The sequence below is a fragment of the Podarcis muralis genome, chromosome 8 (genome assembly GCF_964188315.1).
Source record: "Podarcis muralis chromosome 8, rPodMur119.hap1.1, whole genome shotgun sequence".
NCBI classification, from domain to species: Eukaryota; Metazoa; Chordata; class Lepidosauria; order Squamata; family Lacertidae; genus Podarcis; species Podarcis muralis.
Window position 1 is genome coordinate 51,953,250 of NC_135662.1, and position 14,616 is coordinate 51,967,865.

The following is a 14,616-nucleotide window of genomic DNA, read 5'->3' on the forward strand; positions in this document are numbered from 1 at the left end:
AAGGGAACAAACCAGGTTTCTTTATCCATATGAGAATGTATAGATCCAAGAAACATAACAACCACTTCAAAACTTCTGACATACTTAAAGTTTCCTTTACTTTGCCCCTTAGTTTCTTTTGTTCTCTTTAACATATGACCCCACAACAGGAAGTCTCCCCAGGCCTATAGATAAAAGATTTATGAGGCTAGTCATTCAAATCACATTTGCAAGTTCCACCTTTGAACTAGACTACAGATCATCAATTTCTTTAGTGGAAAAAAAAAAAACCCTACCTTCCAGCTTCTTTTTTAAAACAACCAAGGGATCTCATCATTTATGATACTGTATTTCAAAGTTGAAAAATACAGGGAGGAAAAGTGGGAAGATCATAGATATGTCTGTTTTGTCACATGTCCACCCTTTGTAAACCACACTTGGGATGAACACACACAGCACACACACACACACACAGCACTCAATTACTACAAGCATGAACTGAATTAACTAAAAAAAATTAACTATCACAAAATACAGTGATTGCCACAAAAGTAACTGACTTTCAGAAACTATTAGACAAACCAATGGAAGGTAGTTCTATCACCATCTATTATCCATGATAATTAAATGGAACTTTCATATTAAGAAAAACAAAATAATGCATCTTTTTGAAATAACCCTTAAAATCAGATGCGGGGGGAAAGGTCACAGGCAATAGCTGTTGCCATCATGCCCTGCTGATAAGCTTTCCAAAAGTGTCTAGAAGATCATTGTTCACTTGATGAACCCTTGTTTTGACAAAACATGAACTTTCTTCCAACAAATTCATGTTTTCTGCTATAATAGGGAGAATATTATTGATGAAGAAAACCTGATTGCCAATCCCATAGCATCCAACACAGAAACAAAATGGAAGCCTCATGCAGAATAAAGTGCATTTAGTGTCATTTCTAAGGAGAGACTTCTAAGAATGGAAATTGGACATTTGCGGTACACCTATGTGACTTACACATATTTCAAAATCAAACATGCCATTTAATTTTAAAAGTAAAACCAAAATCATATTTTAAAACACTTGTATTTTTCAAATATGCTATAATACATGGCTGTTTCGTACTTCCTTTCCTTTCCTCAGGCATGCAAGAAAAATAAGAGGGAGAAGAGACAACAAACGAGAGCAGCTATTCAAGATCAGGCATCAGCACCAGAATCCCAGCTGACATCTTACTTCCCTCCCTCCCAAGCCCTACACCAATATACACCCTTCACATGGGGGGGGGGCAGGGGGGATTTTAAAATATGAACCATGGAATGCATCCCACCATTATCAGATTCTGCATCTTTGTACCATCTGGTTGAAAAACTAATGTTCTTCCTTTATACACAAACATTTTTAGGATACAGAAGTATTAGCTCTGAACAGAATTAGAAGTCCTTTAAGGAATATTTATTGCAAATACTAAAATCTTTTTAAGTAAAACCCTGTTTCCATTTTCCTCCACTATTAGCTACCGCCTTGTGATTAATACGCCCCCCCCCAAAGCGGAAGGACGTGTGGATCCAGAATTGGCCCCCACAGTCACTTACAGACTCACTGTTAAAACCATGTTAATGGAAAACAATCTTACTTGGCTATGAGTGCTCGCCAAAGAAGAATACATTCATGCTTCCTTCCTCTTTCCCAAGCAAATAAGTATTCCAGCTTGATTCCACTGTCATTGTTTCTGTTGCAAAGGCACCGTGTGGCCCATTTGTGGAGTGTAATTTAACAATGTTGCTTACAAATCGAACTTTCCCCATTTGTGGTTTTCAAAACAGCGATTTTCCTTCATTATATATCACTGCAGTTGCAGTACAAGCTTCCTTTCTGCCCACCCCTGGGAATATTTACTGACCAGCAGGAAATTACACAAAAACATTGCACAAAAATATGTATGTACACAATGCATGAAGCTAATGACTTAGGTAGGTAATGGATACTCAGGCTACACTGTGCCTTTCAGCCATTTCAAATGCAGCATCTCTGTACAGCAAACCTGTGGGGTGCTGTTCCAAAAGAAGGCGGTTCATAATATAAAGTGGTCTGCATTTGGTAGGCCAGTTTGGTAGGTCAGTATTACAGGCAAGCGGCACTGGGGAATTCTGCAGTGACAGGGCCAAGGACTCCCCAAGAGCATAGCCCTTGTTCATTTCAGTGATGGTTCATTGGAGAAGTTACAATACACATATATTAGAACTCTTTCTGTCACACACAGGCACAAATACACCCTGAGCAGTCACTGCATTGGCTCCCATTTTTTTCACTTTAGCACACCAGAAGTATGCAAAACATATCTAGGGGGGAAATTAAGTCATTTTGTTTGTTTGAGATAGTCCTTTCACATTACCAAGAGGCCAGGGTGTGCCTGGAGCTGCCCTGATGAGCTGGGTGCTATATGGGATCATATATCAGTTATGCCATAGAAACACATAAGAAGAGCCTGCTGGGCTCAGACTAAAAGGTCTATCCAGTCCAGCATTCTGTTCTCACGCTGCTCAACCAGGTGCCCAGAGGAAGCCCACAAGCAGGAGACAAGTACAACAGCATTCCCGTCGATGCTCTGAGTGAATGCTGTGAAGCTGAAGCAAAAATAAAAGCTACTTTCAAATTTCATTCCAGTGTTCTATTTGTCCCATGTTTCAATGTGCTTACTCTGTGGAAAGAGAAGCTACAATTATTGGTATTTTCTCATCAAGGTGAATATTTTAGCGATCACCATACCAAGGACATGCATTACAAACCCTTTCTTGTTTGAAGAATGGCACACAACCCTGTCTCCCTAGCTTCACTGAACTCTCAATTTCCTGCCATCAGCGGTGTTGAAAGTATTATCAGAGACCAGCCATTTTGCTGGTTTCTCTCAAATCTTCACTGAAAGGAAATTCTTTGTGTTAAACCCTGATCCTTGAACAAGGCACTGGAAGTCAGCCGAGCAGTTTGAAGAGTGAAGATTCACTTTGGCAATGTCTTAAAAAAAGAAAGAAAAAAGAACCACCTCATTTTGCATATGTTTGATACTAGGATGGCAGGAGAGGGAGAGAGAGAAACAGCCTGGCATGAACGAAAGTGATGATCCAAGGTTTCACTGACACATCAGTGCACATTAATACACTTTGCCATTTCCTTTAGCATGTGACAGTCTACCTAGCCAGAGGACAGCCTGGGAAAGAGAAAGAGGGCTGCCAGTCCCTCTTCTAATCCAGGACAAGTGACAGCCAAGTTACGCTCAGTGAAACTGCAACATATCAACAGCTCTATCAGGCTAGAGGCACATTTTGACATAATAATGAACGGCTGGGAATGAGCTACTTTTATCTAGGTCAGAATGAGAGATCACAGAATGTTGCAACATGTTAGTGGAGGACAGGAAGGGTGGGGGGAGAGGACATCACAGCAAAGCATTCAGGATCACCGGGAGAATTTTCTAACAGTGTGAGGAGACAAACTCATTAAATCTCTTGACATCAGCTAATTTTTTGTCACCCAAATGAAAGGCAATTACTCATCTGGCACATTTCAACACTGTGGCACCAAACTCCGATTCTGGTTCAGACAAAGAAGATGAAACATATTTCATAGCAACTTCATTTGTAAGGAAATGCTAGACAGAAAAGGAGTAAGAAACGGGCGTCTCTGATAGCTAGAGCTTGGTACACACATCTGCAGACATTTACAATAGGCATGCTTCTGCAGAGAATGTGAAGCAAGAGATCAGAAGAATACATTCCATTTTAAAGGCGGGGAGAGGGAGAACTGCCTGCTACTTGGATAGGGGGTAGAATAGTGTGGAAGAGAGTGGCTGCCTTTAAATATATATATTTTCAGTGCAATTCAAGGAATGATGGAACTGGTGTTCTAGACATGAAAATGCAAACAGATTTTAGAAATGGATTGGCGAGATTAAATATCATTCATCATTAACCGGAATTTGACACACAGGTGGAAAGTAAACCTATGAAATGAGAAAGCATAAACTCATCCCAGCATTCTTTACATCATTGTAGTAAAGACACAATCCTAAACAAATTTACTTGCAAGTAAGCCTGCAATCCTAATCCCACTTCTCTGGCCATAAACCCCACTAAATTCAATAACACTTACTTCTGATTAGACATGTTGGGATTGTCTAAAAGGCCTGTTCCCCCTAACAAAAATCCTGCCTATGCCCATGGCTGTTAGTCACCATTGTGATTTATTATTTAGAAAGTGCCTAGTATGTGCTGGGGGCTGTTTAGAAATTAAAAAAATGATTTTAAAACCAACCTAGTCCCTGCTTCCTCCAGTTGGCAATCTGAAACGTAAGCCCCGTTATATCAGCAAACTTACTCCAGAAGTCAAGAGTAAGGGGCCCTGAGAAATCAGGGTAGTGTTGCACATGTTCCCACTCCTTGAGCAAGTATTTATCTCTGTGATTTAAGAACTGGGGTGTTAAAATATTCTCTTGAATCTGTTCCAGCTGATGAAAGTGGCATTTATTTTCTTCCTGCCACATGAAGATGCTACCACAGCCATCTCGACCCTTAAAATCTGGCATTAAAAAGTCAACTTTTTAGGAAAAGGAGGAATCGGCCTTAGGCTGCAATTTTACACTGCAGTCATTGTGCTAAAAGTCCGCGGAGCTATTCTCTAGTTTGTAGGATATAGATAAAACTGTGATATACATCCTATTAACCACATCATTAACAATGAATGGATAAATAAATACATTTCAATGAGAAGGGCATCAAATACTGTAATGCAACACCATCCATTTTCTCCATTGTTCCCAACAGAGAGCTGGAACTTAATTCAAAGCCCATAAGTTATACTATGCCCCTGCAAACACCAGATACACACTACACACATCCACACTCCCAAGCAGGTTCATTGAAACTGTTGCATGTAGATTGTGTGGAAAGAACTTGTGGAGAGAGAAGAAAGGTGGCTCTAATTTATTTGTGTACCTGCATTGGTCGAATACCTATTAGCACAGCAAAGGAATAGGAAACCCTTCAACTCTCATCAGCCCCAGCTAACATGGGAAGTGGTCAGGGATGGTGGGAGTTGTATTCCAGCAACATCTGATTCCCCATCCCTGAGAAAAGCAAAACCAAGATGGGCATTGTTGGCACAGCCCCAGTTACTGCTTAATCTGCCCATGGTTCTCCCCATCTATATGTCCCTTATTTTTCAGGCAACTGATTCTGCACGCCCGACTTGGTTTCAAGATGCTGAGATGGAGAAGATTTTGTGCAGATGTAATCCAGATAAAACAACAGAAGATGCCCGTGTCAGAAAGACAATCACAGAAATGGGCTCTGTATGTATATTTATCATTACTTCTGACTATGAATTATTTACTCACAGCACAGTAACAGTAGGAACCGCTATCCTGAAATTACCTTACAGACTCAGATTCCTTACTGCTGAGGAATGGAAGAAACACATGAAATAGTATTAATATGCTTCCATGTCAGTTTGGGTCTTGGTCTCTTTGCTAAGGCTGCCAATAGGATGCCAAGATTGTGCCAGTGTGTGTGTGTGATCTGCTTTCTGTCACTTCAGTGATGTCAGGCAATCATAAAACACAGTTTAACTGGCTGGTTAGGTTGACTTTATGGCTTCTCAGCACCGCTGGGGTAGTTAAAAGCAGACATAACATGTCAGTAAATCCAGCCCATGGGAGATCACTGCTGCCAAACGCCAAGTCTGCTTTGCAATACAAACAGTTGTTCATTGAAAACTAGGGCTGAGCCCAACCTCCTCCCAACACTGGCCACCAAATAACCAGCAGATGGCAGTGACACTTGGCAACTCCCTGCCCGGCTGGGATTCATGCCAAGAGCCAAGGAATGTAAGGCCCTGATCCTATTACCCATCCTCTGAGCTATAGTCAGTCCCCATCTGGAAACAAACGCAAAGATTCACACAGCTTTATTTTCAAAGGCAGCAAAAGTAATTACGAGGGGGCTTTTTCTCATTGTTGTTGTTGTTTAGGAAGGAAAAGGGAGGGTGGGGGAAGCTTACCAGACCAAATATCTCATTTCCTTTAAAATAATCTCTCTCTCTGTAAGTGTAACAGACTGTACAGACATTTTACAAGAATAAACCAGCTTTTTGGATTCTTATCTACAAATTGAAGAGCCTGGGGATCCTTAGTGCAAACTACCGCTGACCCGCAGCTTCTAAATCGGTAAACTTTGGATAGCCTAAGCGGTCCATTAGAGTCAAACAGATGTCCTCGATCTGCTTAATTTCCTCGCGAGGCATCTCATGTCGCCAAGCCTGGATGCTGGCCGGGGAGACCTCTCCTTCGTAAGGAAGGTAGAAAAGGTTGGTGGATGTGGCAAATAGGATTTGGTTTAAGCTAGCGGGAGACAGAGGGATGCCCAGAAAGGCATAGATGGATTCGGCCACCTTCTGGGGGAAGTTGACTAGGTCTTCAAACTTGAGCAGCCGGTAATTCTCCGGCAGCAAATCCCCATTGAGTCTCAGGGCTGCCGCCGTGTTTGCCAGCCACAAATGGGACAGCACAGAGACAGCGTTTGAATTTGAATCGGAGAGTTCCTCCCTCAGAGATTCGTATTCAAAAGCATAGCCTGCATTTAAGCTACACTTTTCTTTCCTGCCCTCTGCTTTAAACAGCATCGCTAAGCGCTGGGGAACCTTCCTCAAGGAGTAAAGGCTTGGCTGGCTTTTGTGCAGTACTGAGTAGATCCATGCCCGGGGGTCTCGTACTACATAGAGCGCTCTCAAGGAAGGGCCTATGATTTCTTGAAAGAAAGGCAGCTTTAATGTCCAGCTACCACTGCTCAGGCTAAGCACGGGGCGTGCATTGGGATAAGAGGCTATGTGTCTCCTGAGCTCCCTAATGTAATCAGCATCTTTCTCTGAACTCCCTCTCAATCGGCTTCTTTGCTCTGCTATGGATTCTCTTTTTCTGGGCCGCCGCTTTTTGTCCTGTCTGGCAGCAGGATGCTGCGCAGACTTACTTCTGCTGGTTTCATGTAAATGGATATTCTGAAGGTGGAGTTTTGTGTCTTTGACTAGGGAATGCAGCCAGCCCTGGAAGAGCCGGAAACGGCCGCTCCGAACATCGGACGCCTTCCACTCGCAGGCATCGACGAAGGAGTCGATCTCAAACTCGGCTTCGGGGACGTCAAGGTAGCCTGAAGGGATCCTGATGTATAGGAAGTCACTGCTGTTGAAGAACAGCTGCTTCAGGATTTCCGCACCTGAGCTGGGCAGGGAGGTAATGACCACATCAGGCAAACTCACAGGGTGTGCCTGGTCCTTCCCTGTGCTGTGCTCCGCACTCATCGCGTCGCTGCTCCACTTTCCGCAGATGGGCTGAGTGCAAGAGCTCCACACATCAACCAGCTCGACAAACCACAATGTGATGACCAGGATGAGGATCCAACGTAAGAGTCTGCTGAAGGAAATGTAAAAGTGCCACTGGAAGGCCAGCAAAGCCAAGCTAATTCCTAAGATCAACCCTGCAACGACATTCACTTTAAATCCAAAGGGGAAAGCGATCCTGTTACTGGGTGCCTCTTTTGCTACAGTTTCGGTGCCCAGGCCAAACCTCGTCACCTTTCCCTGAGTGGCTACCTTGGCGTAGCCACCAAAGCCTAAATAGCTGAACCTTGTCCTCAGATTTAGATAGTCTGTAACGACAGAGAGAACTGTTTCTGTATTGTTGACATTGAGAGAAATCTGATACCCTGATCGGGCATCGTCAACAAACCTACAGCTAGAAATATTGACATACGGCCCATAGAAAATGTAGGCAATCCTTGCTACGGTGGTCTTTGCAGAGAAAGTGACGTTTACAAACTGAGTCCACCGCTTTTTGAATTCGGCCGCCTGCTCTGCTTCTTGTATCCTAGCGACAGGGCTATTCCCATGATGGTCAAACCAAAACATTTTATAGTGGGCATCCCAGACGTCCATCATGGCTCCATTATATTTGCTCATAAATTTATATGGTACGTATTTAAAGTCAATGTCAAGGTTATGAAAAAAGGCACTGATGGAGTCAATGGGAGAGTCCTCCTCTTTCTCCACATGGTCCACCACTAGCAACATTTGAGGATTCAGCAGGAGCAGAGAACGGTACACGCTTTTCAGCTTCATTGCTGATGAGTAGGCAGGCGCTGCCTCACCGCTCACAAACATCATCTCCTCGTGCTGAGAGGATGTAATGATCTCACCAGCAGCTTCCCCAACTTCATCCCCAGTCCACTTAAGCCACTGTGTGCATTCCCCAAGCTGACCCTCCCAAGGCTGATTGCACTGGCTTGTGGGAGATGGAGCGAACACCAGGACGTTATTCAGGTGGCTCAGCTTGGGTCCATAGAGGGCCTCGGAGACAAACACCTGCCCATTAGGAGCAAAGGTAAAAGAGTTCTGATCTGGATGTTCATGGCCTGGGTTGAAGCTTCGCCACCCATCAATCCAAGAATAGGGCTGAAAATGGACTATGTCATAGACAGCACGGCCACCCAGCTTCCCAGATTTAAAAGAAACAAAGGTATTTGTCTGAGCATTTGGCAAACCTGCTCCGTACGTGACTACCCCCCAGTTAGGGAACACATGCATTTTAGGAGTGCCGTAATCAGGTGGAGGGTGGGGAGTTAACCCCGGGTCGTACCATATGTACTCGGTGTGAAGCGTGCTCCACCTCTGGGCAGTGGAGGGCACCATTGGACCATCCTTTGGGCGGTGCTTTCTAATTTGTTGTGCAAGCCAATTGCCTACCCCACTCTTCAGCACAAACTTATCCAGGAAAACCAGCTGGCTTTCGGGGCCGTAAAACCAATTGTAATTTGAATCGGCTATGCCGACAGTCCTCTGAAAGCCCGGCAGAAGGGTAGCGTAGTAAAACCAAAAGTGCATTTTGAGCCAGTGGTTTTCGAGGTTGTTAATCCCAAAGTGGCGCTGAGCCAGAAATATATACTGAGTGATCGATTTGGCGGTGTAGCTACCGTAAGCCACGCCTTCGTCCAAAGAGCCATCGACAATGTGGTTGAGCAAAAACATGGTTTTCTCCATCACGTCCACCACGGCGTGCTTCCAGGCATTTGCTTGGGACTCTAGGCCCCCTCCAGTGACCAGGGCCCCAATGAGCAATGCCAGCATGTTAGTGGCCTGGTGGTTATGAAGAAGCTGCTTGCCCCAGGAACGGACTTTGGAATACTCGTACATTTCCTCAGTCACAGCCCATATCTTGGCAAAGTATTTTTGCCTTCTGACCTCATCCAATGAGGCATATAAAAAATCAAAAGCGGTGGCAAAGCCGGTTAAGGAGTGGCCCAGAGGAACTTCGTCACCTGGGGCATTCTCCACCAGCCAGTCTTTGTATCCAGCCATTCTGTCCATATATTCTAGCACAAAATCAAAGGCAGCTTTATCTTCCGGGCACAGGAGGCAGTAAAAGGCTAAAGGAGGGAGATTGTTCCCATATATCTCATTCCACTTGGCAGCGAAATCAGCATGCTTGGGGGGAGGGAGGTAGTACGATGGACTGGACAGCATCACTGACACCGCATTTCTGAGGGCTCTGAAGAGGTGGAGATGGCTGGTGTGAGATTTCTGTCTCAGCGCTGGGAGCTCTTCAGCACTAAAATATAAGCTTGGGTGAAGCACGGCCTTTTTCGTCTTCTGACTAGTCCTGAAATCATCTAGCCTCTGTTTCTCATACGGATCCACATCCTCTGTAAAAGTCACCCAGTCAGAGTAATTGCTTACAGACTCTTCAAAAGTGGAGGCTGCCAACATCACTAAGGCTAGAAATAAGGAATGTCCTGTAAACATTAGAGCCATGATCCATTAGGCAGTTTCCTCCCTTCGGGCATACACCTCTTTCGAAAAAACAAAACCACTGTTCAGATTTCAAACATGAATCAGACTCGCCAGCGTGGGAAAAATACACTTGAAAGCTTTTTACGCAAACCCAGGCGGCAGTAGCGGAGGGGACCTTGTGCTACCAGGTACACACAGTTCTGAGCTGAAGCGATCAGTTGACACAGCACTGGAAAAACGCTGGCGTGCAGGCGCTTAGACTAGAAACCCTTTGGCCACGCTGAAAAGTGTTTTTTGCCCAGAGGGCTACAAAACAATGAAACCTTTCACTAGCTTCCATGTACATTAGACTAACAAGTAAATTTAATGACAGAAAGGATGTCTATTGAACCATGAAGAAAAGCACATCCAGGGTGTTACTCGTGGAAGTGTTCTTATTTAGTTTTGTTTTTTTAAAAAAATAATTCATTGATTTCTTCTCTTGTGATAGGATGGCACTGATAACAATACATGTACAGCAAATGAGGAAACAAATGTAATTTAGTGCCAAAGATATGAACTAATGAGTTCAAGTTGCCCTCTTCTGTCCCATTCTCTCCTAGTTCACACACATCCGCAGAAGTTCGTCCTTTATTTTGGTGGGGAAGGGATACTCAGCAAAATGTCTCCATTGGCCAATTTTGGCAGAGCTGCCATCCTTCTCACACTTGCTAACCTCCAGTTGTGAAAACTCTGTTGGGTTTGATGATCGTCTAACAGACTCGCTGCTTTCATGTCGCCTTTCATTATCTTCAGGTCCTCATCAGTCTGCGAAGCCAGACCCTGTCTCTGAGTTTCAATTAGTTCTATTGCCTCATCACAAAGCCAAATTAAAAATACGAAATGGGATGCACAGATAGCTGGCTCTGGAATCTGTTCGCTTTGCATGTTGATCTCCTCTGTTAAAACAAACAGACAAACATGTGTCCCTCAAAATGTACAAGAAAAGTGTTCATATGATAACCAACTACTGGTTTTGTTTTTTAAAGATCATCTCACTGTAAATAGTTTTTCTACATATTCATGTCAGAAGTAATATGATGTTAACTTTTTAACTGTTTTTAAAATCTACTTTTTCATATATTTTACTTCTAACTGAATAACTGTTCAGTATTCAGAAAATCTCATAAATTGATGTAATGCTTCATTTAGTAAAGCACTATTTTACTAGCTAAGCAAAATAGCCTTCCTTCAAAAGCACAATCTGGACTGCTATTTGCCTGTCATCTTCAAACATAACAGAATTAACAAAAGTTGTTGTTGTTTTAACACCAAGCTGTTCTACAATTAAGACACCCATTCATGTCTCTGTACACTGCAACCTGCAACACAAACGGCTTTTTCTTTTTCAAAGGCAAATTTTACAATTAAAAAAAAATCCCGCAATGCAATCGTTGTGCATAACTGTGTACATTTTGCATTTGTGCCCCCCACCCTATCTTCACCTGTGACTTACTAATCGAGACAATCCCTTGCAAGTCACCAGAGGGCGCTATGAGCCAATTAGTATACCCCCCAAATAAATGTCTCCGGGCTGAAGAAGTTAGAACAAGTTTTTCTTTGCCAACAGCTGCAAATATTTAAAAGTCATCGCCAACAGGAGGTCGGCCGTACAGAACCAAACAAAGAGAAAAAGACCTCATGCTCTCCCTTTATATTGTTTAACAAACGTTTTTAAGAAAGACGTACCTTAAAAAGCAGCCTACTTTGGGGGTCGGGGGTCGTATCCCATCAGCAATGGTGCCAGTATATCAAGAGGAAACAGGAGTAGAACTATCCGGTTGCCACATCGCTCCTTTCTCTTCTTCTCCCCTCCTCTTCTAGCTGGATTTGCATTCGCCCGGTTTCGTTTTAAGTAGCGAAGCCTGAACTTCAGCTGCCCATCGAAAGGCTCTGTCCCCAGACCTGGGTGCCGCCTGTCATTTCTCCCGTTCCCATCCTTTGCTCTCTCTCCCCCTCCGAGAAAGAAAAAAAGTGCAATGCTGCTGCTACTACATCTGAGTTCGAACTTCCATCAAGCCAGCTCCGAAACGACTTTCCAAATGGGGAAGAAGGCAGCCAGTGTCAATCAAGAGAAAAAGTGGTCCTGCATGCAGAGCAAGGGATTGTTCTCTTCCCTTTTCTCGAGGAATCGCCACCAGCCGCCTGGAGCCGTCTTCCAGATGCAACTCCTGCAAAGAACTTGACTCCCGCCGCGGCGATCCGCGGACGCGGGATGCCGCTCGACCCCCAGGGCAGACTCCGCCGGAGGCTTCTCCGGCTGGGACTCAGCCGCGCTCCTTCCCCCTCCGGCTGCTGGCTGGCGGCGGCACCGGCGTCTGGCTCCCTCGCTCAGCTCCGCCGCTGCGGTCGGCAGTTCAGGCAGCCGAGAAGGCAGCAAGAGCCGAGGCGGCGGCGGCGGCGGCAGCAAATCTCTCAAGCCAGGCGGAGCGAGGGCGGGTCTTGCCGCTGCCTTCGCCAGAGCAGGAATGTGCTCATTTTCAGCTCGGCTTTGTAACGCCTGCTAGGCGCCCCCGTCCCACTGAGCATGTGCAGAGGCCGCGTACACATGCTCCGCGCCAGACGGTGAAGCCGCTGCCCTTAGCCTGCCCTGAGCTCAGCTCCTGCAAGCTCAGGGGAGGAAAGGAAGGTGGCTGGGGGCAAGACATTGGAAATGGGGTTGGGGGGAGGTGGGATCAGCGGTGTTAGGAGGGTGAGAAAAGGTGCGAGCGAGCGAGTCAAGAGGGGTTCTTGCTTTGATCTGAAACCGCTTCCCGAATGTTTATGCAGGCTGAGATTTAACAGCCTCTCCAGGATTAAGTGGAAATACAGTGATTAGGAAATTCAGAGGTGTCCTATTGCCAAATCTTCATTGTCAGCATCATCCTAACCAAGAATGCAGAGCAAATTTAAGAAGCAAAAGTTTCTGTGTTGGTCCATATGGGGAAGGGGAGCAATGCAAAAGCCACATTTCAGCAATACAGTGGTACCTCGGGTTACATACGCTTCAGGTTACATACGCTTCAGGTTACAGACTCCGCTAACCCAGAAATAGTGCTTCAGGTTAAGAACTTTGCTTCAGGATGAGAACAGAAATCGTGCTCCGGTGGCGCAGCAGCAGCAGCAGCAGCAGGAGGAGGCTCCATTAGCTAAAGTGGTGCTTCAGGTTAAGAACAGTTTCAGGTTAAGTATGGACCTCCGGAACGAATTAAGTACTTAACCCAAGGTACCACTGTAATGGTTTGGGAGACCAGCTTCTGAGTTTTTCAGAAGTCTTCACCAGGGTGGATGAACCCTGATACTACTGAGCAAGATGGACCAATGACCTGACTCTATGAGGCAACTTAATATGTTAAGCAGAACACCAGTGCAAGTAGATAAATAGGTACCGCTGCAGTGGGAAGGTAAATGGTGTTTCCGTGCACTCTCGCTTCCGTCATGGTGTTCCATTGTGTCAGAAGCAGTTTAGTCATGCTGACCACATGATCTGTCTATGGACAAACGCCTGCTCCCTCAGTCTGAAAGCGAGATGAGCGCCGCAACCCCATAGTCATGTTTGACTGGACTTAACCGTCCAGGGCTCCATTACCTTTTACAGCCTCGGAACCTGGAAGATGCTTTGAGCCATCATGGCTCATAGTCACTGATCAACTCCTCATCCATGCATTTGTCTAATCCACTTAAAAGTCATCTAAGCTAGTGGCAGTTGTCAAATCTCATGGCAGAGGGTTAATTATATGCAGCTAGTAATCGGAGAAAAATGAACCTGTAGTACTGAAATCAGAGGCCAAAAGCTGGGCTAATATGTCTGTTTCAGGTGTGAGGAACATTTTCAGCCACATTCCCTTCAGCCTTCTGGGGTCCACATGCCAGTGGTGTGGGGAGAGGTAAAAGTGGGAACTGAGCAGAGAAACAAATGTGAATGTTAGCTTTGGATGGAGGCTAGTTTCTGCACACATTTTCCTCCACTGAGACAAGCAAGAAGTATTTCCAGAGATCCTCAAGGGGAGTTCAAAGCAGGGCCAGTAGTAATGGGGTGTGGCTTGAGGAGAATCCCAAGGGCCAGAGGCCAGGGAGGAATATTTGGTTCCCGGGTCTGGGGTTTCCCATCCCAGTTTTAGAGCCCCCTTGAGGGAAAAGTAAGAACCTCTCACAACATCAGACACATCATTCCACAGCCTTTTGGGATTCACAGTGCAGTCTTGCTCCTTGCAGCTCATCTGATCCAACGTCCCATAGTGAAGGCTCCAAGACTGAGGTATCAGCTATGTAATGCAGGATGGGAACTCAACCCTGCATCTGTCACACAGCCTTCCCCAACCCGGTGCCCTCCAGATCTTTAAACTACAACTCTCAGCAACCTGACAATTAGCCATGCTGACTGGGGATAATGGGAGTTGCATTGCAAAACAATGTATGGCAAAACAATGTATTGCATGGCACCAGATTGAGGAAGGCTTCCCTCACATATGTGGCCTGGAGGCTCTGCAAGGCTTTGAATGTGAACACCAGTGCCTTGACTGGAGTTTGGAAGCTAACTGGCAGCTGGTAGAGTTGCTGACTTTCTGTCCAGCACCCTTCATTGGGTGACAGTGGTGTTTGTGAGTCACTGAGAAAAGGGAGCCCTAGCAGTCAAACCTAACGGTTTCAAGAGCAGAAAATAGCTTGAAAGGGTTTCAAAGACCTGAGGGGAGAGAAAAAGATGGGAAGAAGATAATAATGCCGCTTTCAGTTCTTAATATCAAGGACAAAAACTGTACAACGGGGGAACAGTCAGGTTCAAAACCTTAAAAGGA

At 45.1% G+C, this 14,616-nt stretch overlaps 1 protein-coding gene across 1 annotated transcript; it reads right to left on the minus strand.

Moving 5' to 3' along the window:
- Nucleotides 1-5,915: 5,915 nt before the first annotated feature.
- DSEL (dermatan sulfate epimerase like) lies at nt 5,916-12,351 on the minus strand. The gene is made up of 2 exons (XM_028737440.2): nt 11,531-12,351; nt 5,916-10,740 (listed from the first exon to the last, which is right to left on the minus strand). The coding sequence occupies exon 2, from the start codon at nt 9,821-9,823 to the stop codon at nt 6,164-6,166; it is 3,660 nt and encodes a 1,219-aa protein (XP_028593273.2). The 5' UTR covers nt 9,824-10,740; nt 11,531-12,351; the 3' UTR covers nt 5,916-6,163.
- Nucleotides 12,352-14,616: the final 2,265 nt, after the last annotated feature.

What these genes read in the sequence shown, in the direction of transcription:
- DSEL (XM_028737440.2), bottom strand. Translation starts at nt 9,823, where the DNA reads ATGGCTCTAATGTTTACAGGACATTCCTTATTTCTAGCCTTAGTGATG.